At 39.3% G+C, this 25,974-nt stretch overlaps 1 protein-coding gene across 1 annotated transcript in view; it reads right to left on the reverse strand.

The window, feature by feature from the left end:
• Positions 1-817: 817 nt before the first annotated feature.
• The window catches only part of ACSL1 (acyl-CoA synthetase long chain family member 1), a 37,227-nt gene continuing 12,070 nt past the window's right edge, over positions 818-25,974 (reverse strand). The window contains exons 3-21 of the mRNA XM_064148978.1: positions 22,528-22,642; positions 22,103-22,167; positions 20,830-20,931; positions 17,237-17,336; positions 16,919-17,097; positions 14,305-14,337; positions 14,080-14,131; positions 13,216-13,289; positions 12,176-12,253; positions 10,313-10,447; positions 9,165-9,299; positions 8,338-8,433; positions 6,927-6,999; positions 6,169-6,257; positions 3,930-4,046; positions 3,468-3,611; positions 2,908-3,009; positions 2,756-2,827; positions 818-2,560 (exon numbers count right to left, since the gene is read on the reverse strand). Coding sequence (XP_064005048.1) covers positions 2,420-2,560; positions 2,756-2,827; positions 2,908-3,009; positions 3,468-3,611; positions 3,930-4,046; positions 6,169-6,257; positions 6,927-6,999; positions 8,338-8,433; positions 9,165-9,299; positions 10,313-10,447; positions 12,176-12,253; positions 13,216-13,289; positions 14,080-14,131; positions 14,305-14,337; positions 16,919-17,097; positions 17,237-17,336; positions 20,830-20,931; positions 22,103-22,167; positions 22,528-22,642 — 1,902 coding nt within the window. The 3' untranslated portion in view covers positions 818-2,419. The remainder of the gene's footprint in view (positions 2,561-2,755; positions 2,828-2,907; positions 3,010-3,467; positions 3,612-3,929; positions 4,047-6,168; positions 6,258-6,926; positions 7,000-8,337; positions 8,434-9,164; positions 9,300-10,312; positions 10,448-12,175; positions 12,254-13,215; positions 13,290-14,079; positions 14,132-14,304; positions 14,338-16,918; positions 17,098-17,236; positions 17,337-20,829; positions 20,932-22,102; positions 22,168-22,527; positions 22,643-25,974) is intronic.

Consider the following 25,974-nt stretch of genomic DNA (forward strand, 5'->3'; position numbering starts at 1 on the left):
AGCGATGTGGCGCTGGCCTGACAGGCTTGTAACGCACTTGCTGCCCCCCCGGTAACGGGTCACCACAAGGGGCAACTTTGAAATTTATGTGTTTTTCTTAAAAAAAGGTAGTTGTGCCCCCTCTTCTGAGCAAGAAATTATGTTTTACTATCCGCCCGCTCCGGGCCGAAGCACATGCAAGGATTCAGTTTCAAAAGACTTCGCCCAAGCATCTTGTCCCGACACTCACCCTTTACTTATTTATAAACATTGCTGAAGTCACTCCTCAGTCTGCTCTTCCCAAGCTAAAGCTCCCTCAGTTTCTCAGATGCTCCACTCCATTTTTGGGGCTAAACTCTTTCAAGCAGCTCCCTGTCTTTGAACTGAGTGGCCCAGAAACAGACAAAATACCCTCAAAGGCAGAATTGCAGGAGTACCTTTCTCAACATGCTAACCCTACCCCTTCTAATACACTCCAGCCTGGCACTGGCTTCCGTGGCCAGAAAAGCACATTTCTGTCTCATGGTCAAGTTTCCCTCTACTAGGAGCCCCAAATCCTTTTCTGCTTCAGTGCTCTTGAACAGGTGATACTCAGCCTTGGGCTTGTTCTTTCCTAGGTGCAAGACTCTGTACTTGCCCTTGTTGAATTTCAGTGAATTTGTCCTTGCCTAACGCTCTAGCACAACCCTTCTACTGTGATTTAAAAGTGGATGGAGTGGCTGACAGCAGCAAATATTGGGTAGGATAGATAACACAGGAATTAGCATCCCTTTTTTGCAGCTCTTAACCACACATTCACATAAATGCCATAATAAGTCAGAAAGTTACCTTCCAAAAGTAAAGTTTCAACAACCAGCATTTATCATGTAGTTAGTACATTTGTAGCAGCAGTTTTATTTTTACATCATGTTAAGAGTTACCAAATTACACCTGTTCATCAGCAGCAACTTTCCCTGATTAAGAAACACTTCACTGAGTTGAAATGCAGAAATTTATTTTGGTTTCCTTCATTGGTTTTGAAAATTGTTTTGGTTTTATAAAACATAGAAATCGCCAACACTAAGCAAACATTTGAATTCCAATGTAACAAACTACTGCTCTAACAGTTGACTTGGATTTGTGTACCTGAATTGCACACATGTATGAAATTATGCTACAGAGTAGTGCATTACAATCACACACAAACCTTAGTGCAAACCTTGTTGTGCTTGTATTTTACATATCCATGTTTTCAAAAACAGCAATGAATGCTGATGCAAAACCAACTCTGTTAAGGATAGCAAGACTTCACCTGTAATAAGGCTTTATTTCTGCTGATTTCTCAAACAAAAAGGTAACTAGTTATTTTTGTAATTTATCTGGGAATTAGGTTTTCATCCCTGAACAAATACCTAGTCTGTACCAACAGTTCTGTTGGCATATATAAATACTTCCAATTGCTGCAAAGCATCAGGCAAAAAAAAACATTGTACCTGACTTATTTTGCTATTCAGTGAAGAATACTCAGTGGCTCATACATAAAGCACAGAAAACTAAGAGGTTATGTCAGAAGCTCTTCTGCTTACAGAGGACCTGGCACATTAAAAAATGCATTTTAAATACATATTCATTACAGGGAAAACAAGGGGCTAGTACAGGTGCAGTGTTTACCTGATTGTTAGTGTAGCCCAGCCTCCTGAATGGTTTTGGTTTTATGTCTCTAGTGTTCTTGCCAGAGCTAGGATCTGTTTGTGTACAGGGCTGGTATTACTCTGGATGTGTTAGTGTAGCAAAGGCTACACTTGCTGAATTAACTGCATCCACACTTCTAGGGCAGAACCACCAAATACAGACTTGCTCTGAGGAACTCCTTTGCATGGAGCTCTGACTTCTACCTTATAGAAGTAGATCTCAGAATTTGCTGCAGGTCTGGAAGGGAAAAAAACCACCCCAAAATACTCAGTTAATATTAGGACTAATACAAGAAGTACCAGTTACACAGCTGTAAGGGTGTGGGGTCTTTCTGGTGGTTGATTTTAAGAGATCAATTAATCCTCTGACAATGTAAGATACTTAGAGGCATTTTCCAACCTGCCAAATCCTTTGTGGAATTGACAACTGCTAAATACACTGCAGACAGCAAACATGCTGGCAATAAGAAAACCTTAGTTCCTTGGTGAAGGAGAGTCCCATTTTTGGCCAAGGATGTTTTAAATAACTTAGATATAGTTACCATTTATAGTTAAGGCTCTTTTTGGAAATTGTAGGTCACCATAAAAACAGTATGCAACACAACTTGACAGTAAGGCAGTGTTCCATTTCTTCAATGTTCCTATGGCAAGTACCCATTTTTGTACAAGTCAATGATTGCACAGTTTCCTTCCCTATGTTTGCTGTAGTCAAATTACAGATATGAAGGCCAACAGTAGACAGACACGTGCCACCTTCATTCCATTCTCAGTTACATTTTGGCATTGGCATAGAGTTCATCTATCTGTTTTTGGAAATATTTTCGCAGTTCTGGTCTCTTCGCCTTCAGTGTTGGTGTCAGCAGGCCATTTTCAATAGAAAACATTTCAGTGTGCAAGACAATGTCCTTGACCTGGAAAGTAAACAGTTACTAGGCAAACTGCATTGCTTGAAATAGACAAGGCCATTAAAAAATTGCCCAGACATCATATCAAGTCCCTCACTTTAAACATACTCCAGATGCAAATTAAAAGCAGTTTAAAGAGTCAGATTATATTTGCCTTGCAAAATTTAAAGAGTTAGTGCTAGGTTCTCACAAACACCTTACCTGTTCAAATGACTTCAAACCAGATTCTTTCCCAATCCTCACCATGTCTTCCAGAATGTGCTTTTTCACATCCTGTGGATACAGAAACATTATTGTATAGCTTGAAGGTATCAATGCAGAACAGCTGAACTGTGTATTTCAATATGACTTACCTTGTTTTTGCATAGCTCTTCATAGGAGCCTTCAATTCCCTTCTTCTTGGCCCAGCTGCGCAAAGTCTCAGGATCAGGTACCACAACAGCCACTAAGAAAGCCTAAAACCAGAATTTTTAAAATAAGTTTAATGAAGTGCAACCCTTCAGTTTCTGTGTTTCTTACTGGTCAGCATTAGGTTTTAAACAGCACTTGTTTCTGCTACTTGAACACAGGAGTGTAGTTCAGAAGCCTGGACTCAAGAATTACTCCTGTTAAGATCCACATTTCAATTTACACTTGCAAAAACCTGGACAACTTTTCATCTTCTTTGCACACTTAGTGACTTCTACACTGTCATCAATATTCAGTAAAATTAATCCAGCTCCACCACATGGTTTGAAACTAACTTTAGAAACAAGCTACGCAATAGGTGGCCTCAAAAGTACATTCAACATAAGTGTTAAATCTTCAAGAAAATGGAGGTTTCAGTCCTAAAGTTAGAGATGGGAGGAACAAAGACAAACACTTTCCTGCAGTCTCCTCTTGCATTCATTTAAGCTACCTGAGGAATGCTTACCTGCAAGCTCTCTCCATGGACAAACACCTGAGCAAGTGCTTCAGATCTCAGGTACACATTTTCTATCTTCTCTGGTGCTATGTACTCTCCCTGGGCTAGTTTAAATATGTGTTTTTTCCGGTCAATGATCTTCAATGTACCATTCTGTTGGCAGAAATAGCTTTCATTCAGAAGAGGTACTTCAGGTGAAAACACAATCTAGACAGCTTAAGCACACTAAACCAGTGCTAGAGCCAGAGTGCGTCAAGCTGTTAGAAGAGAACAGGCTCTGCACCCATCTAACTAGGGAAAGTCTTGGGATTGACATGGCTAATACTTTAGCCTCAGGCACCCAGATTTATCTACAACAGTTATTACCCTCCTTCTAAGATGACCTAATTTGTTAAGTAATAATGAGATAGTATATTGTACATTACTACTAGTAACTACAGCCATGCATTTCACAAATTTAACTTAACTTACTGGTAGCCATTTCCCAATATCTCCTGTGTGAAGCCAGCCATCTTTATCCAGAGCTTCTGCTGTTTTTTCTGGATCTTTCAAATAGCCACGAAACACATTTGGCCCTTTTACACACACCTGAAAGTAGCCATTTGTTAATGCATGCTGCATTGAAGGGAAGCTAAACAGTGTGCAGTGAACATTTTTCTCCAATGGTTTTCAATAACCCCCACTGAAAAGATTAAGTTTATGCATTAGTACAGGGATGTCTATTTATGGATTTTGGAAACCTAACACTTCCCATTGGTATAATGTGTAACACTGCAATTAGAAGCAGCAGTGTTCCAGCATGCTATGTGAATAATCTCAATTTATCAGAAGAAACTTAGTTATCTGAAGAAATTCTGCTGGATCTAGAGATATTACCCTTTAACCTCAAGATGTCTTTGTTTCAGCTTTGGTAAGCAACAGCAGAATAGTGCTAAAACTATCAATGAAAAAAACTATATGAAGCAAATCATGTGCTGATTATCTCAAAGTAAACCAGTTCATACCTTAAGCCCTACAGCACTCAAGATCCCTATATGAAGGAAACCTGTAATTTATTTAAACTGAGGGGTTTGTCTGGATCTGTGTACCAAGTAGAAAAGCAAAAACAACTTTTCTGGATATAACTGGATGCAAGGGCATTACTAGGATCAAAACAACATGCTTAGAAGGTATGTAAAAGGACCATCAAGATTAAACGTTTATAGGCAAAGAAGTTGCCAGTGAATCAAATCAGACCTTACAAGACCTGTACTTGAGTTGACAGAACCCCAAGCACAGATCCAGGCTGGGTGGTGAATGGCTGAGAGCAGCCCTGAGGAAAAGGACCTGGAAGTCTGGGTTGATGAAAAGCTCAACATGAGCCAACAGTGTGCATGTGCAGCCTGGACAGCAACCTGGGCTGCATCAAGAGAAGTGTGGCCAGCAGGGCAAGGGAGGAGATTCTGCCCCTTTATTCTGCTCTTGTCAGACCCCACTTGGAGTACTGTGTACAGTTCTGGAGCCCCCAACACAAGAAGGACATTGAACTGTTGGAGCAAGTCCAGAGGAGGGCCACAAAGATGATTGGAGGGCTGCAGCACCTCTGCTATGAGGACAGGCTACAAGAGCTGGGGCTTTTCAGCCTAGAGAAGGCTTCAAGGAGACCTTATAATGGCCTTTCAGTATCTGAAGGGGACCTACAGGAATGCTGGTGAGGGACTATTTACAATGTCTTCTAATGACAGGATGAGGGGGAATGGGTTTAAACTGCAAAAGGGGAGATTCAAACTAGATGTTAGGAAAGGGTTCTCTACAGTGAATGTGGTGAGACACTGGCACAGGTTGCCCAGGGATATGTTATGGCTGCTCCCTCTCTGGAGGTGTTCAAGGCCAGGTTGGATGACACCTTGAGTGACCTGTTCTAGTGGGAGGTGTCCCTGCCTATGATGGAGGGTTGGAACTGGATTATGTTTGAGGTCCCTTCCAACCTAAAAATCATAGAACGGTTTAAGATAAAACAATTAGAGTATCTGTCAGTAAGAGAACATAGAAGTAAAACAACTAGTGTGGAACATGGAAGAGAGCCTGAAGTACTCAGAGAGGATCCCAGATTTAAGTATTTTCTCCTCAACATAACACACAAGGTTGGGCAAATTTTCTTTGGCAGGGAGAGAAAAGACACAGGATAAGACTTCTGTCAGCAAGACTACAAAATGCCTCCTTAGAAATTAGGTCACAGATAGGCAAAATAAGATGGAAGCAAAACTTAAAGATGCCCACTGAAAGCAAACCCCAAAAGTCCTGTACTAGAGTCCTGAGGCAACAAAGAATTCAAACCCTCATACCAGCCTGGGAATGGCTTGGCACACATGGATGACAGGAGACTATAGAAGGGTCTGGTTAATAGTATCAGGACTCTAGAACAGATCTAGAAGAGTGAGATAGAAAAATCCAGTTTTAAGTTAGAGCCAAGCTGACACTAAGTAACTACAGGGACTCAAAATGCTAGACCAACTATTAGTCATGGAGATTGGTACTGGATAAATTTGTCACCAATATCAGTTCTCAGACTAGAAGAAATTACTGTTGTAGCTCAGAGACCAGCTCTTACAAGCGAGTCTTAAGTATTTTCAGTGATTACATAAGCATAAAATAGAGGCATGCTGCCTATCTGAAATACAACAAACAGGAATTGTCAATAGGAGGGAGATCAGGGTTCTGATGATCTTACCTCACCCTCTCCTTTTGCAGCCAAGTAATTCATTTCTTGTACATCAACAAGCTTGATGATACTGCATGGCATGGGTGCTCCAACATGACCTATTAAAGAGTAACACTTAAGAGTCTGACTAAAAAGTGGTTCAGGCTGCTAAAACAATAGTCTGGTTACCTGCTAAAACAAAAGATGGAACACTGATTCCTAGTAACGTACTACACCAATAGCAATACAGTAATAGTTTTAACTTGCTGGAACTAAAATACTAAATTTCCAGATATCTCTAGAATTTTTACAAGCTGAACTGTGTACTCAAGATTGCTTTTTCTTATAATTAAGGTACTCACTTTATGAGCATGCTTAAGCAGAAGTCTCTGTATAGTTTAAATTATCAGTATTCTTTCAATTAGGGAGCGGAATATGTAACAACTGACAGAAATGCAGACTTAGTTCCAACACCAAAAAATGCCTTTTAAGTTTCCAGCACTGCTTATACACAAAGTTTCCTACTCTGTAAACATTTAAAAGCTTGATATGGTGATCTTCCATCTCCACATTTACTTCAACTTACAGTGACAAAGCCCATTAAAAGTTTGGATTACTGAACATTCCTAGCTGTTTAGGTGTAGAAAATTCAAGGGATCTCTTCCAAACTTTCACTTCATGTGATTGACAGAACCTTACGCTTCATAGTAGGTGCACTGCATACTAAATGGGATCAGGGACATCTGCAGCACTTGAAGTTTTGACAGGTGGACTATTAAACACCATACCTGCTGTCCAGTCACCAGGCAGCGACAGCGAACATCCAGCTGTGCATTCAGTCTGTCCATAACCCTCATAGAACTAGGATGTGAAAGCAGAATATTTAAGATCCTTACTTTTCAATGTGCAGTTTATTTATTAAAATGAGATTAATATTTTGCTTGTTTTCCTAGTGACAAGGAGCTGTTTGGAAGAGTCCAGTGCAGAGCTACAAAAATTAAGGAAGTTGAACATCTTCCTTATGATGAGAGACTGAGGGAGCTGGGCGAGAAGATTAAGGGGTGACCTCATCCATGTTTCTGAATATGTAAGGGGTGAATGCCAGGAGGATGGAGCCAGCCTCTTGGTGACACCCAGTGACTGGAAAAGGGGCAATGGGTGGAAGTTGAGGCACAGGAGGTTCCATGTGACCGTGAAGATACATTTTTTCCACTGTGAGGGTGAGAGCACTGGAACCAGCTGCCCAGGGAGCTTGTGGAGTCTCCCTCTCTGGAAATATTCAAGAACCATCTGGATGTGTTCTAGTATCATCTGCTCTAGGCGATCCTGCTCTGGCAGAGGGGCTGGACCTGATGATCTCTTGAGCTCCCTTCCACCCCCTATGATTCTAGTGTTTTAAACGTCAATTTAGTAAAATCTACAGCACCTTATAAAGAGTGCTAATATTGTACCTTCAGTTCCAATATTTAGTCAACATTTCACTCAACTTCACATGGTATGTTACACCTGAGACCAACAGTGAGAGCAAGCAGAAACTAAGAACACTGGCACTAGCAATGACTTTACACACATCATTTAAAGACAGATCTGTCCAAGACAGCCAGGAATCAAATCCTTCTACCCCATCACAGCTGTCATTACTCTGTAATAAGAGGGCTTTCCTATTCTGTGCAGAATACATTGCACTAATGAAAAACTTCAAGTTACAGAAGCGTCATATTTTAGAGTAGTTTCATTTTCTATCCCTTCAATTTCTACACATTTGTTTCATCCTCTATCACTGCTATTTGAATTTTACCTCAAAAGGCATCTACTCTGAAGGTTGTGTCACATGCAATGTGATTCCCCTCAATTTCATCTTCAAAGCAACACCACCACAATATCAAAATGTTGACTAGATGCTCTACAGCAGCCCCAAATACTTCTGTAATCAAGGCAAGCCCCAGAAATGTAATCCAAGAATGTGACTTACTGCTTACAACCTCCCCCCTCCAGTCTTTTCCTTAAGATAGTTCAGGTGGTTATCTGTAGTAAAGGCTTTAAGACAAATACAGAAATCTTAGGGGACCAAGAAAGAAACCCTGAAAAGCAGTAGACACTCATATAGTCTCCAGGAAGCATTATCCATATGATCAGAGTACTAGAACTGCTATAACAAAGCTGAAGTTTTTGGTTTATGACTGAGGCCAGGAAACTCACCTGACATCCAAGAGCTGCCCTCAGGAAGGTCAGTACACTTGCAGATACAGGTGCTGCTCCCGTAACCATCAGCCTTACTTTTCCTCCCAAACTTGCCTACAACAGACACAAGATACTGTGGACACCAAAAACATTTTAGAGAGATTTCCAGAAGCAGTCCCACCCTCAGCCACTATCCACCTACAGTGTCTCCCACAAATGCTAGAGATTAAAAGTTTAGTCTCCTGTTGCAAGCCATCTTTCTTGTAGTGTTTTAAATCTCATTAATGGATGGAAAACAGTGGTACCTCAAACACATAGTACCTACAAAAACTATGCTGTGGTGCTGCGGCAATACAGCCTCTGCCAACAGTCTGAACCACTTCAGTCATGGCCTTAAAGGAACGCCTTTATTTTTAACTGCCTTGTATCAGCTTCTCATACATACTGACTGCTATAAAAAGCAGCCACAGGGGCACGTTGCAAAACCAAGGTTAAAGCCATAGCAAGTGAGTGCCAGAAATAATAGCAGACATAGCTTACTAGTGACCAGTGAGGAGACAGTAGGAGCTACAGGTGGCACTGTGTCACGTTTAGCATTCCTCCTTCAGAACGGCAGGGGTTGCTTTTAAAGTGGTAACAGAGAAGCACCAGGGTGTTTCAGAGTGAACTTCCCTAATACAGTTAGCTGATTCTATTGTAACAAAAAGGAAATGGGAAAAAGTTGGCAATAAAAAGACTGGTTTCATTTTTATTCTGAGTAGCCTTTAATGGGTGATGAAAGCCACACTAGATTATAAACATTCATATGAATTACAGCAACTGCAGACTGAGGCTGTAGAGCATACCTGTATCTTGCGGAAGATGACTTTATCCCAGAAGCTGTTATTTCTAACTATGCCACTTCTGAGCTCTGCTTCTTTCCTTTTGGAAGCAAAATCCAGCATCCACCTTTTCAATGAAGTATCTGCCTGTCCAAAAATCTATTGAGAAAACAGGTCTGTGGTTAGAAGCCTCAGATTAGCATTCCTTCTTTCCTTACAGAAGCATGCACAGACGCAGTCCCCACCATTTCTCACTTGTCCACTTCACATGCTAGGTTGCTGAGTAGAGGTTGAAACAGTGCCACCAAAGCGTTATAAGCTTCAGGGCACAAAGGTTAACAAGCAAGAGGACATCATAAAAGGAGAAGAGTCACAAGCTTTGGCTCTGCTTCACAAATTCCAGTACAAAATGCACGAGCAGAATGAGGGGCAGCTTTTTAAGCAGTACAGACCATCCCTCTAAATGGATCAAAGCTGCACTATTTGTTCCTGGTGCCAAACACAACTTGCATTATTTGCTGTTCCCTGGTCTCATGATTAGAGTACTGTAGTGTCTAAGACAGCACAGACAGCTCTGCCATTTCTTTAGCAGTCACAGGATTTAGACCATTTAACTCCTCCAGTAGTATTGTAAGATTCAATGATCCATATGGCAAAAGGATAATTTTAAATCTCAAGTCCAAGAATGAATTCTGAATCCCCATCTCAGATGACCCTAAGCAGGCAGGTAGTAAGCAAATAAGAGAAGGACTGCATCACCCTATTCCCAGCGCTCTTGGCTGGCTGATTTAGTTCTCCCTGCTAGAACTGGCTGCTAGACAGAAATCTTGTATGCATCCATGCAAACATAAGCAAACACCTGACCTTGGTTTGCAAATATCACTCCATGAACCAGAGGATAAAAGCTTAGCATGAAGATGCTGAACTTCATATTCATGCTGTAGACTGGACTGAAATAGCTTGTTCAAACCCAAACAGCAAGTCATTAAATCACACTAGACAGAACCAAGTTCCCTAGTCAGACATTCCAACATTAGTATCTGCTGCCTGAAAGCGTTCTCATACAACTAGTACTACTCTCTGCACTTTCAGCCCTTAGAGACACAAATGTTAACATCCAGTTTCAAATCCCAGAGCAAACTTCAAGTCTAGACTCATGAATGTGGACTTACCTTGTCAAACATTCTGTTCAACAGTCTTGGTACTACTGGAAATACAGTGGGCTGCAGTGTTTTTAGGTCATCCATAAGTAGTCTGATATCCCCTTGAAAGAATCCTATCCTAGCTCCATGGCACAGAACCACACACTTAAAAGAAAAAAAACAGTTTAAAAACACAGGATGGATAATGTTCTAGCTGTGTAAGTGCAACTGTCCTATCTATGCAGGGTGAACTGTGGAAACCACCCTTAAATCACCTCAGCTTCTCAACTAGTTTTACAGCATTCTCAGACTATAGGGCTAGAAAGACAACACCACCACTTATTTCTTCTGCTTCCTCTATAACAGCTCTCCCTTCATCTCCTGCCATCTATTTTCACCTCTTCTGCATGAGACATGCTGAAGTGTCACTTTTCCCCTCTACCTCAGCTTTGCCAAGATTTGTTAAAAGGCAGTAAATGCATCAGTCCAGGTGGACTGCACAGCAGCTGTCATTGCTAGGTGGGAATTCATTTGTCCTGCCAAATTCATTGACCTTCTGACTTCCTTTGGACATCAAAATTCACCAACTTCACAACAGGCAGACTCTGAAGATTGCTCCTTACAGAGCCTATGTTTTGTTACTATGGGGTAGGTATAAACTTTTCTCCATTCTACCAGAAGTGTTCTTGCTGAATCTCCTTATGCAAATATACAAGTAATCACCTACTTTGGAAAGGCCTCAAACAGTGGAGGAATGCTGAGACCCAAACACTTTCTTCTCAATTTATCCTTCAGAACACAAGTTACCATTCTGTTTCTACTGTGTGATCAAAAGCAGAGCTCTTACCTACAGAGTCTGTACCTTCTAGTCTAAGACCAGAGTAAGTAAAACAGACACTGAAGTGTAACTGGTATGTCCAGATTATCAGCAGAAAGAGTGCTATAAGCCTAAGAGCAGCAACTGCACACCTCAGTTAAGCTATTCCCAGTCTTCATAACACACATATATACACATACAGGCACTTAACATATTTTCAGATGTGTATATATATAGTGAAGACACAGATCAGGATTCCTAACTGAAATCACAGAACAATTTCTGATGCCCTATGCTTTTACACTTGCACAGAGGCTGCTTATTTCCCTACATAGAGTAGTACGTGACTGTCTGCCACATAAGCTATTTGCAGCCTCACCTAAGGGAGAGGTGTTAAATTAACTTTAGCCTCTGCAATACACAAGCTTGAGGAAATGGCATCCTTTCAGTGGTGCATGCCACTCAGTTGTGGGCTCAGAAGTCCTTACTACTGCCAGTATTAAGACCACCTGACTCCCACCTCCCCATCCTCAAAACTTAAGCCCCAGGTTTCACTGTATGGTAGTACAAGCTAAGATAAATTCAAAATTTATCATTACACTGCATTAAAAGCCATTTTTATTTCCTAGAAGGCTCCACTGAAACCAAATTCCTTCCTTTATGCTGAATTTTCTTGGAAGCAATGGTAAATTTAAGCACCCAAAGCTAATTTTAAGGTATGCAATCAGGATGCCACATGATACAATATTAAGTCTGCAGTTAAGAGAACAGCATGGATTTTTAATAGTGCACTGAAGATAGAGGGAATTTGTAGGCAGTGTATATGTCCTTAGGGATTGTCTCATGTTCTAGTATTCTTTTATTAACCCTGGCTCTAAGGTTAATGTTTATTTCAGTGTGAAAATCAATTGTCTAGTACTCACTGGGTTTTGTTTTACGGGATATTGTTTTTGTGAACCTTACTTCAAGCTTTCATAAACGTGTGAAAAAGCCGAAAAGCAATAGTGTGTATCATTGGGATTCAAGAGACAGGAAAAGTAAGCTTCAGCAGTTCAGTACAACAAATAGATGCTTACCTCAACAATTCTCTCAAACATATGAGCCAAGGGCAGGAATGATATCAGAACGTCATCACAGGAAGGCATAAATGTTTTCTGAAAGTGTTAATAAAATTAAGTTTAATTCTCATTGATCCCTTGTTTTGCCAAAGTTAAACACAACAATGAAATGTACCATCTGGACTCTAGAGCATGGCCCCTGCTTCAGTTTGTTTTTCTGTCACTTAGAAGATTCCAGCTATGGCTTCTAGCATGAGTAAATACCCACTGCAGAAAAAGCAGTATTTTAGAATTGAGCAGAGTGACCAAATTAATTCAACTTAGCATTCCTAAGATTATGAACAGAAACAATTCTGATAGAAGTTATAAAGTTTCATTATATACATTGGCAGAGAAGGGGAACAAAAGGTTAAAGTAGTGTACCTTAGGGTATTTTATAAAACACACACTAAGAGCTTGGTGTTTGTTTATCCAATGTACCATAAGGCTGATATCAAAAGTAATTGTAAAACAAATTGATTCATTTCAGAACAGTTCTGCATGTCAAGTACTTAGCAATTAAGTACAACTACGTTTAATTACATCTGCATGTATTAGAACCACCTTCTTAGCTAACCTGCAGATGAACCATAGTACTCTAACATGAACTAAAAGCTAACACTAAGTGAATATGCAGTCATGCTGTTTGCTGATTTACACAGGGGCTTTAAGTATTTTGGAGGCTTAATACATTACATCTTCTCCTACCCTTAGCAGAAAAAGTTAGATACAAAGCTTGTACTGATGACAAACATACTAAGCTTGTGGCAGAATTTGGTGTAGAGACATCAAGATTTTTGCCACACTGAGCATGGACCAAACTGTAAAGCTCTTGACCCTGACAGAAGAAACCAGTAATCACTGACTTCTGACCTAGTATGGGGCAGAGTGCTGTCAAGTGACATTTTCATTTATATCTTAATATTTAGTGAGACCAAAGTTAATGAGAGATTTCAATTTTTTTTAACTCCCGAGATGATTCCCTTCATGCAAACACAGTGGTAATCCTTGCAGTTTACCTCTGTACTTTTCACAAAAGCTGAAGCATTGCTGACTATATTTTGATGAGTGATCATTGCTCCTTTGGGGTTTCCTAAGGAAAAAGCACATCAGGATGCAACAATGAAATTTTTAGGTCCTTTAAGCTACCTATCAATGATAAAACTGATCCAATAGCATTTCAATGAATTTGCCCCTTCTTTGGTATCAATACTTTTCTATATTAATTAAACAAAGGCAGAGAAGTTGCTAAGATACTTTCAAGAAGCTGGTAACACTTAAGTAGTAAGTTTGTTCTCAATTTTTTAAGAAATTGTCCTGTTTCCTGGATAAGCTTCTCTCCTTCAAAAAAATTTGACACTTCTGGGAAGATGCAGCTGTCAAACCCAGACTAATTTATGGTTCTCACGTGTGATTTAAAGATATGGCTTGTTGTTGTAGTGCTCCCTTTTTGTACCCTGCCAGTGCTTGATATTAATTCATAAACCTCAAGTGTGTGACATCTTGACATCTAGACAGTCTTTGTTTTCATCTTACAGCAAGGCTGCCTAGAGCTAAGGAAGAAGTTTTGCTAACACAGCACACAAAAGAGACTATGGAAGAATTGAAAGTATGAAGTCTGACACAGACCCCTCGTTGTAACAGAAACACAGGTTCAGCATTTATTTCCAAGCTCCAAAATGTAAGGCCTCCACCCCCAGTACCACAACTCTGTATCAATGGGAAAAACCAAATGGACTCTTACCATAAAACTTCCCCAGCTACTACTTGCCAAAAAGATACAGCAGCAAGGGAGAGTCTTGAAAAAATAGGAGGGCAGGAGGGCTTCTGAATTGATTTTGCATATACAGGATAATAATTCTGCATAATGTAATGAGGTGTACCTGTCGTTCCACTGGTGAAACAGATGACTGCTAGATCTTCTGGCTTTGGAGGCTATGAGAGTTAAGAAAGTATTAGTATGGTTAGGATGGCAAGGAAAAAGACTTTTCTGGACAAAACACTGAAATACTAGTGTTACATTTGAACTACAGGACATAAGGAGATTTGCTAGTTTCATTTGCAGAAAGCTATCCAGCTTCTGATACTCAAGTTAATTTCATACTTACCATAGGTTTTTGCCTGTGTGTTCTTCCCAGCTCCTATGAAAACAGAAGGGGAGAGTCAGTTTGGACACAGAGCATGACAAACACCATAATATTCCATTTATATGTTTTGTTACAGTATTTTAACTTATTAATAGATTAATAGAAGCTTTAAAGGATGTTTTAAAGATATCTAGAATAACTACAGTGCTCTCCAAGGGTTAGAACTAATCTAGAAATGATAGGTTTTCTCTCAGCTAGTAAACCAGGAGTCGCTCACTACAGAAGCTCAATGTTAAACAGTGTTATGACAAACCTCCATTCTATACCTTGAGCAGTGATATGTGCCACTGAGAAATGTTGAAGGGGAAGCAAGATTCATCACACTAATCACCTCACACTAACATCAGCACTTAGAGTGACAACTAAGTTTCCCCTTGAGGGTCAGTGGTGGTCTGCAGCTCTGTAGACTAAAAAGCAGAGAACTAGATTCTCTGCACCACAATCTCCACTTCTGTCTCTCTCCTTACAATTATTCAGACTTGATCATTAGTGATGTCATAGTTCTTTAGGCAGAAGTGAATGGATACCAAGATGATGATCCTTTTATCATCAAGGATATAACTGATTGAGACAAAAGTTCTAAAAGCTGATGTTTGATATTGAGGAACTTTAAAGTTTCAAATCAAGACTTACTGTCTTGCCTATCTAAGGCTACAACCAATAATTCTGCAAATTAAAATGGACCTTTTGTTAAGCAGAGTTTTGGAAGCACCCTCTGAAGGCAGACACATCAGCTTTACCATTACTTTCACATTTCAAGTACACAATAGTACTATGCATGTCTTGGAGTAATCTAAGGTACATCTTAAAGTTTTAGGAAAAAAGGCAGTGTCTAGAAACAGTTAACATTTCACATCCACAAGTGTCCTTTTAAAACAGTGCTGTTATGCAAAAAATTGCCACTATGACAATGTAGCTGCTGCTCAAAACATCATCTGCATTTCATGTACTACCAGGAGCGCAATACCTCCCTACTGCCTGTTTTGAGTAACATCTAGCTGTATATTCAGTAAATGCTCCTATCTCCACACATGTCCTTTGATGTCCTAGAACTCCAACTTCTCTTCCTGTTGAATAGCCATTTATTCACAGATATTCAGTTCTAAGTAACCACAGTATACACACAGGAACCAAGCCTACAGCATCTGGAAGATACAGATGAACTAGTGTCAAAACCTGTAAGCTCATTTCTCAGTTATGCTTTAAACTGGAAACCAAGAAACCAAGTACTTGAAGCTAAATTAGACTAGAACAACCATGTCTAAGTCCCTAAACAGTTCATAGTTGCCTTTCAAGAGATACTAAAAGCTTCTACCCCTTAAAGTGCAGAAGTTATGCTCACTCCCTGAAACAGTATCAGAAACATTAAATGTGAAAGACAAATATAAAAGAGGCTCATTGAGAACCTAATACTGCATTAACCCAAACATGTAACAACAATGCTTGATAAGAACTACAAAATACTACTGGAAGTGACTCCCTCAGTGTACATTCACACCCTGATTTTTCTTTCCTGTAGCTACAAGGTCCATCAGAAAGCATCCTCCCTTCCCAGAAACTGTAGTTCAGCTTGCAGGTGGGCCAGTATTTTTGCACGTTTAACCCAAACTTCTTGCCAGTGAACTCTAAATCTCTTCCTCTGCATAATGTTTTGAGCTGCACTTTGACCTCGCAGTCTCAGACTAGTTAGCTACCATACAGCTAACCTCTTAAAAATGCATGCTGGTATTTCTATATATTTACCAGAAGGTGACTGTTAACACAGCACTTAAGACTACTATGAAAACAAATTTAGTTGAAATTAACTATTTCGAACTAGTTACTGACACTTACACAGGGCAAGCACTTGGATACAGTTAAGTCCTAGTGAGTCAAGCCTATACCAGAACTCCATCTGGAACCAGGCTGAAGCCAGTTTCATAATACCACAGTAAAAATGTACTTTGTGCAATTTGTTCCTGGGACAAAGTTCTCCAAATGACTGAAGTTATGAAATAGACTTGCATAAGAGATCTATACACAGTCAAAATAACTACAAGTAAAACCAAGACTTGACCACCAGGTCACTAAGCAAAGTGGCCTCTACTTCCAAAAAACCTGTAAGTCTCATTCCCTTGCATTACCACTTCACTCTGCAAGCAGCTTACTGCTGTTGTCATCCTCCTCTAGAAAACATTTTGTGCATGAAGGGTGCAGGGAAAGAAGCCATTTTTCACAGGCTCTTTTTGAAATAATTATTTCTGAAGTGTGAGTCACCACATATAGCTACATAACTGCTCCATATAGGCAAGCCTTATGACCCATAGCTTATGGTCAGTCTGGACAATCTTAAGCTTTCATTCTGTCATTTTGGCATATACACTCCTATATTTTGAGCAGTGTGAAATGCTATTAGTGACTTGTTTTTCTTCTATCGTTCAAAAATATCTTGTATGTAAGCTTCAATCCAAGAGTTAGTTTTGAAACTAATCCACCACATTTTGTTCATGGCCCTAAAAATCTGTTCAAGAGATACTGTCTTCTTCCTCCACAAGTTAATAGGACAAAAGCAGTAAAGCAGGTTAAGCATGCTTACCTCTATTTCTCTCATACTGAAGACTTCCACCCCACATTTTTTGCCACGTTCCACAAGATCTGTGCCAAAAGACTCCATGATAACAATAGTGTTGAGTATTGGAGTCTCCCCTTTTTCCACACCAGTCAGCAGAAGCTTGGCCTTATCAGGTTTGTCACAGAAAACCAACTGCAAGTCAGCTGATGAAAGAGAATGACATTACCAGTGTGAGCTGAATTTAGACTAGATCCATCCATACATAAGAACTGGTAACAAAAGACTCTTCTGAAGGGGGCTACAGCTTTGCCATCATGCATTCAGTTGCTGAGAGCATCCTACCTTTGTTCACAATGTATGAAATTGCTTCAGTTCCCAATGTGTCATAAAGTGGCACCACAACCATGGAGTATGAATAGCATCCCTGTTCAATGATAACCCACTGCACAAAAAAGAAGATGCAAGTCACTGTTTGCTTATACCAGACCTCCAATAAAGACTCAGATTTTGTTTCTAACAAGGAAGCTAATAGAATAGAGGTCATTTGGATAACTCTTTCTGAAAAAGGAGGTGGCAGTTAGTGTTTTTTATACTTTGAATATCTAGTAAAACATTTTACTTGTGGAAAGAGCACAAACAATGAAGAGCTAAAGAATCCAATGCAGTAAAATTCAACTCTGCCCTTAAGAACAATTTTAAGCTCTTAAGAAAACATTAACTGTCTTGTTAGTTTACATATTAACAGAGAGGGACTGAGTACAAGTAATTAGTTTTTCCTCTCATTTTTGGGTTAAAGGCAGCCAGAGCCCTCAATATTCTGTAATACCACAGTATACAAATCTGAGTCTTGCTTGTGTCTTGATACACATTACATTTATATACAGATTATATTCTCACTTCTACCTTAGCTACAACTCACTTGATGGCTAGACATGCAATATATGCAGCTAAACAACAAGTCTTTCAGAAAGCCAGCCTCAGAAAGTTCCTCAGCATTTCTCAAGAATAACCATTCTTCTTTAAAGAAGTCTAATCTGAAGACTTCTATGAAAAAAATGCAATTGCATGCAAGCTGCAATAAGAAAGACTTGCCTGCTAACAAGTGCAGTACTTATCATGGAAGCTGCAACCACAGTGTGATGTAAACTGACAGTACTTTACAGCAAGACTGATTTCATCCAAAGTACCACCAAGATAAGATAGTGAAGTGATTTTTTCCTAGATTGTAGCTATGTGGCACAGTTTGCAAACCACCAGCTACACAGATTACAAACTAGCATGCAACTCCTGAAATGGGACCTTCTGGACACATGATGAGGTCAACAAACCTAACATTTCAGGTTTCCCTCATAAAGGACAACAGAACTTCTCCAACATGGTACCTTTAGTCAGTTTCAATTACAGGAAGACACAACATGCATCTTTAGAAGGATTATCAGAACTTACAATTCAACAAGGGCTTCATTAACAAGGGTGCTTGTTTCCCTTCCCCACCTCCAGACTCTGTCACACTTTCCAAAGTTTTTGTAGGACATTAGCCAGTTACCTCCCCCTTGTATGATGACATTTAAATGTTATTCAGCTGCTTATTCCATGCAATAACCAGTGTAGAGAGTATACAAAAAGACATGGCAATTTTGTTAAATGAACTACTAGGGGCAAGTTCCCTAAAGCAGGTTCTCTGCTAGTTGAGACAGCTTTGAGATATTTTCTGAAAGCATTTTTATAATAGGCAAGTTGCACATATCTCATCTGAAAAGGGTTTTTAATAAAGCTAAAACAAGACCAGTTATATAACTGGAGTTCCCTGCAGACAGACATACAAGCACACCTACACTGGCCATGAAACAGTCAATTCAGTATTTCTTCCCAGATTAGCATTCACATGTACCTGTAACAAGGAAGCAGCTATTTTGCTATTCATCAGCCTGAAGTTTAGTCGTTATTTTAATAGTATGGGGGTCTACTACAGCAGTCCTCAGAAGCTGCACACAGTGATAAAGACTTCCTGTTGCAGCCTCCAACAACTCTTACACACCATCATTCTCAACACAACCAACATTTTTCTTTTCTGAACTACCAAGACACTTTTCTTCCATTCTACCTTTTGAAGTCAAGAGTATTTAAATTAAAATATCAAACTTCAACATTTCAGTTCCCTTTCTGTCATGGCTCTGGTCACTTAAGGGATACTGTGTTTCACTGTCCTGTTTTCTCAATCCTCACCACATGGTTTCCAGTTACTCAAAGAGAAAGCAATATCTTTGCCAATCCAAGTTTGTTTTTTTAGTGAACACTTAAGGGAGTAGCATATTGGGATTTTCTCCATTAGGGAATTTCCCCAGCAGTTATTCCCTGAACTGGAAAATGTGACAGTTTTCACACAAAACCTTTACAACCTCCTCTCCAAATTAGCAATTATGTTGGGGATGTCACAACACCCATCCAGTAGTTCTCAGCAGGGGAAATCCCAGATTTAAAGTTGCTGGCTCAACTCACAAGCCTGCTGAAGCAATGCAACTCAAGCACATTATGTCTGTGATTTGAAGAGCAGACCATACTACCATACTCTCCTTCAGAAAATCCACTGACCTAAAGAGCTTGCAGCTACAGATTCATAGAGAAACAGTTCAAACTCACACATCACTAATGCCTGGCTCTCTTTTTACTTCTAGTCCACAGTGTTATGAGCACAGGAGACTCAGCTGAAGAGGCTGTAACAGCAGGTCATTTAGCAGCCTCTTATAAACATCACAGACTTTATTGCAGAAATAAAAACGAAGCTGTTAGAACCAGAATTCTAGGAGAAGCCAAGCAGTAAGTTATTACAGATTTAAGAGTCTGGAGAGAAAAAAAGAGCTTTTCTTCACTTTTACATGTCTATAGAGTTAAGGGGGTGTTTGTGATGTAGGTTGTGAGAGGAAGGAGGTCAAAGTCACTTGTCACACAGCTTGTATTTTAAACAGTAGGGAAGACTCAGTGACAAACTGAGTTTAGAAGAGATCCAACAGAAAGTTGTTGTCCAGCATCACCAAGACACTGATACAACTTCTGTCAATACTGGAGATAGCTCTGGATAGTGGCACCTATCTGAGTGTGTTTAATCAAGAAGGATAGCTTATTTTTGACAAAACTTAACCAGCCTGTCTTAACACATTTTGATTGAGCTTAATACAGCAGGTACCAGCTCAAGCTACTATTTGCATAAATACAGAGCTGAATTTCTTTCATCTATTAAATAAATGTAATAAACAAATACAGAAAGTGTTTACTAAATATTTCTTAATATTTTTGGAAACAGCAATCTAGAAACAGTTCTGAGTTAAATTGGATAGAAATTAGTTAATTAACCTAATTATGCCCATAGTTGTTTTAAATTCAAAATATCATTTTGCTTTTTCAGAGAATCTTTAATTAGGTCATTTTCTTGAGTCTTTCTATCCATTTAATGAACTGCTTCCAGAATCTGTGTGTCCAGAGAGATCACCTTTAGTCATCTTCTATGTGGTTTTCAAGTGTGTAAACAGCTTGTGACTTCCAACCACTTTAAATTAGATTATACTTCAATGTCACTTTAAGAGAGAAAATGAATGGTGATTACATTCCCCAAGTACTGCATCAGCCTCCTATTAAACAGGCCTCCTCTATAAACTGAAAAGAGGATAGAATTACTTAAGTTCTTCCAGATTAGCTGATTCTTATCCTGCTCTCCAGCCTTCTACAGTCATCCCTGGGAGGAAAAGGCATCAAGAGCTAAATCAGGTAGCAGCTTCAGTTCTTAGCTAAATTTGCTATATGTGGCTTGTGGGTCTACAATGTTAGCCTTTTCCCAACATCAGCTCTTAGTAGGAAAGCTCAGAACACTGCAAAAATGCAACAGATGAGAGGTGCACTCCAGTAGTAGCCAGACCACCAATACACACACTGTCAATTACCTCAGGTCTGTTTTGTGAAAAGATTCCTATATATTGAACATGAGATGGTTTGAAGCCTCGGTGGAGTAATGCAGAGCCCACATATTCAGCTCTGTCTGCAACCTGGAGGAACAGAAGGTAAAAAGAGAAAGCTCATCAGTATACATCCCTCAAGGTTATTGTAATATTTAAAGTAAAATAATAAGGCAATAAGTTACAAAGCAAATTTTTTTTTAGGCTATCTTGTATGTCCTCTGTGACTCTGGTAACCCAAACATCATAGTGCCATTACATGGCACTGTTTGTAGATACTATACATGCACTCTCTATGCAGAAGTCACTTGATTCATTTGGACTTCAAAGTGTTAAGTGCAAGTGTAAATGTTAAGCTCAAAGGCAGAGTTTTGTTATGTCTGTATTAAAACCCAGAAGAAATCCTGGAATGATTCAGCATTACATTCCTGCTCCATTACAAGCACTGCATATGCAATTCTTCTGCTTCATTCATGGGAATGGCATTTCTCTGCAAGAAGTGGGAGAATCAAGAGGGCAAAAACTTAAAGACTGGCAAGACACATTTCCACATATCATGACCTGAACCAATGTTAGTCAAGCAACTAAAAACAGCAAAGCAACTGAAAAGTGATCAGCAAAATCACATTTGAAAAAGTAAGGTCATTAAACACCTGTATGTAGGAGACCTCAACAGTAGGCAATAGGAAAGATTACACACATTTAAAGACAACTGATAAAATCAGGGATGATCTAAAAGTGTGCAGCTGTTAAAGTTTGCATAACTATTTCTAGCAATCATGAAGGAGAATATCTTTACAGTCTATACAACCTGCATTCAGTGCTATGGAGACACATTGTCAAGAAGCACAAAGAACAACTGCAGATAGGACTTTTCCTAGTGTAAGATGAGCCACTCAAAAGCAAAGACCTTATAGTAGCAGTCTGAGTCTCTGAACACTACTTCAAACCTGTAACCAGAGGCAGTGTCTAAGTTCTAAACAACTTAGCAATCAGATTCTAAAAGCTGCCAAGATTGAAAAAAAATCCCAAATAAACATGTTAATAAACCAAGTGCAGGAAAAATTCTTCTCCCCCTTGTACACATTTGAGGATGTTTCTTTAAAACACTGATTGAATCTAGTAGAAGAATATTGTAGAAAGGTTCTAGTTCAAAGCATCCATAAATAATTAAGATTTGTTATATCACATTACTGGATGTTGTATCAATGGGTATCAGCAAACAACAGCAGGTCTAACTGCTGTTAGAGAGACCACTTACCTCTCTATAGGAGATCCACTCGTAGGGCTGGTTTGGTTTTCTAACACCTAGACATGGACCATTATCTAAAAAAAGATTTAAAAGTTACTCAAAATGTAACCCTACACTCCTCAGTCTTGCTACCACACTGACAAGTGACTCCTAGTGATAAATCTCTAAATTCTTCACAGAAATCTTCAGAAGACAAGGTTTTTTTTTTCTTTTACAAAAGACATAGCAGGAAGGAAAACAACAGACTTTTAAGCTAAGGAACAGCAGTGATGTTAGCCACACAACTCTGCTTTACAAGAGGTCACAGTTAACTTCCCCTCAAGAAATCTCACATGCAATACATTATTATATTGCTCAGTAGATGTCCCCTAACCCAAATTGTTCCAGGAATTTAGACCTTTTGTTTTTCACACCGGGAAAAAAATTAGACTTACTTGATACATGCACACCCCTTTGGAAGAGATCATAAACTGTTCTCACATCATCATAGTAGTAAATCATAAGATCATCGCTTTTAAGAAGAGAGGATCTTCTAGCATGCTCACCACCCTAAGAAAATCAATTAGAAAGGTTAAACACAGTCGTTAGTTATAAATGAAGAGGAATTGCCTCGAGGAACTTTCTCAATGAATAAGAGTATCTCCTCCACTAGGCTTTATGTTATTTTCACCATCAGGGCAAAGATCTGCAAGGTTTCCCAGAACACTGTTTAAAGTCAGATTGCTCCCCACATTACCAAAATACATCAGGCAAAAAAAATCATATTCCCCAGTTACCCATGATAGCACAGAACAAATGCCCCTAGACACCCCTTACTAGACAAGATTTTCCTTAAGAAATGTTTTACACTGTTGCAGCATATAGCATAATTAATTCAGTCAAGCTTTCTACAGCTGTGATTTACAGCCCCAGAGCTCTCTAGATACAATATTAATGCAGAGATCCTAATCTGTTTCTAAGATTACAAAACGATCACACTCCACGCTGTGCTTACAAAACCTAAGTGATTAAGGATGGTCAACACCACCCTAACTGCTCTCATAAGTAAAATACTCTGTACTAGATAAAAATAGGAGTCCTTTAATATAAAGTTCATTCTTACAAAAAAAATTCCTCCTGATCTAGAGGTAGTGAAGACTATCTTGAGGATTAAAATCACTATTTTCCATCAAATTAGCATTTTATAGGCTACAGCTGGAAGTCAATGCAATAATTTAATGGCTCATAGTTTGAACATAGCCTTTTTTAGAGTTGGCTGTTTAAATCTCATTATATTGATGAAGTTCCACAAACTATAGTGATGCAAGTACTACTGGGACATTAGTCCTGCTACAATGACAGACACCTACAAGTGCATTCCAAGCAGAAAGAGCCTAGCGGGTTAAACAAGAGGATCCAGGGTAAACACCAAGTTTCTCTACCAGTGGTCGCAGTCAGTTCTTGGCCCTTTCAAAGTCAAATTCTGGACTAACTAAATCTGTGCCTGAAGTGTGCTACTACCCATCATGTTGAAAAATGCATTCATATGCAATCATAGCCTTTTCCCAGCCACTGCTTTATTTTCCTGTTTTCAAAGTACCCTGAAAGACCAGAGTGCAGGTGCTCACGTATAAGCTACATGAACAGGTTTCTCTGCAGAATGTCATATTGTCTGTGTCTACAGAAAGACAGTAGCACATTAAAGACAAAAAGATTTTAACACTAGAACAAGTCTAACTCGTTTTAGCAAAACGCTCTGCGTAATACACTGCTTGCCACTCCTTTGACAGTAAGTTGAAACCTACACTGTTAACGTGACACAGAACAAGTTAATGACTGGCTTACCTCTAAAAATTCATAACATTAGAAATTCAAGAGCATACTTGCACTCAGATCAACATCTACTCTAGAAATGACCAGATCACTAATATATGTCTCCAGCTGGAGGAAAAGAAAAACTGCTTGCTTTACTATACTGGTTACTGAGATCTTGGATAACCAAGATCAGCTTCTATTTACCTCATTTACCACCTCTGGAGCTCACCTGAAGAAGATAAAATGTAGTTGGTTGCCGCATTCATTGGTAATGTCAGCAAGTACAATGTATCAATACCATCCTTCACATGCTACAATTTCTACTTCAAGTGAAACACTAAGCCATTCCTCAGCTACAATCAAGAAATATTTGTTTTCTTAGTCTGAACTACTATTGTATTGTTTACACACCCTATTACTCAGCACCACAAAAGCAGTTTTTGGTTAGTGCCTCAGGCTCTGCAAACTTGGATGAAATTTAGCAGACAGCACACTGTTTTGACAGAAGATTGGCTGAATTGTCTGAGAAACAGGAGCTCTAACAGTACTGTTGAGAAGACCCCATTCATTCTCATGACTTTTCAAAAGGAAGCATAGCCAAAGCACAGTCCTGCTCTTCTTCCTTCTTCCTAAAGCAAAGTGAAATTAACTGAATTTTCAACAGCCTTAGAGTAAGAGTTCCACTTTAAAACACGCAGCACCTTGTGTGAAGGTGATCAGGAGTTCAATGTTAATTCTTCAGATATGCAGTGAAATACATCTGGATATGCTAAAAATCAGTTAGCTCTTACCTCATGCTACCAGTTTGTATTAATCAACTAGGTAAGATTATAGTATTGGTCTACATTTTGCTTGAGTATCAAGAAATCCATTATAAGAGCCTGTCCAGAATTCATGCAGTATCAGATAAAGTTCTGTTCCCATCAGTGTCTTGTAAAACCCAATAATCATTACAGCCAAAGATCTGAATCTCAAGACTGGGATGTTTGACAGATTTCACATAAGTTGTTTGAAACTGGGATCTAACAGATTGGACTAGCACAACAGTAAGCACTCAAAGGGGTTGTCAGCATTACCCAAAGTGTTAAGCAGCTAAGCAACAAAATCTCATTAATTCAAGAACAGCCTCTGGTTATGCATAAGAGGCAACCTTTGCAGCAGTTCAGGGAGCTGCAGCAAACTGACCCATTAAACAGCACGTGCTGGACATTAGATTTAGAACAGCAACAGCTGAAGGAAACAGACTTACTCTCTACAGAGGCATGCATTAGTCTGTTCGGTCTCATAAGATAGCTGCTTTTGTTTGAGCCAGGGGTTTGCTTCTTGACACAAGCTTCTTAGGATTAGAAGTAATGTCAAGACACATCATTGGCTCTGCCATGCCTCAAAGGCAAGAGACCATATTCTGGCCTTCCTGAGAAGGAAAGTATACTAGCAAGTGGTGTGTAGGTCATCAGCATGCATATTCTGATGAGAAAGTAGTATAAATTTTGAGTTGGCTATGCATTTTTATAATTTTAATTATAATCCCTAGGAAAAAGCACAACAGCTAAAACTGATCACTTGATAGGTAGACAACCACAACTATAAAGTAAGCTAGAGTATCAGGGGAATGTAAGTAGGTTTGTGTTATGAGTTCAATACCTCTCCCCACATTTGAACATCTTAAGGGAAGAAAGAAGCTAGTCACAAATGCAGATGCTTACTACTATTTATAGCTTATTTATATCCTACCCTTGACATGCTTTAGTAGAATTTGAGTCAGAAGTATTTGTGCTTCTAAAGCAGAATTTTGTATTTGACAGCCATACAACTGCATTCAAATCAACAGCCAAACTTGTTTAGCTATCAGTCACCAGTAGAAAAAAGGCAATCTATCAAGCACAGATTCAAATGTGCAAATACAGACACTGAGTGCACACGTTTTGCAAAACACAGGACTAAAGACCCTATTTCTACCACTCCTATAGCACTTCTATTATTGTTTTATTTTATAAATACATGTGTTATTTTTATTATTACTGATATAGTGCACAACTGAGTACCGCATGAGCCCCAGCAATGCTGCCTCAAAGCAGAGAAGCTTT

The sequence above is a fragment of the Pogoniulus pusillus genome, chromosome 9, assembly GCF_015220805.1.
Source record: "Pogoniulus pusillus isolate bPogPus1 chromosome 9, bPogPus1.pri, whole genome shotgun sequence".
Classification (NCBI taxonomy): domain Eukaryota; kingdom Metazoa; phylum Chordata; class Aves; order Piciformes; family Lybiidae; genus Pogoniulus; species Pogoniulus pusillus.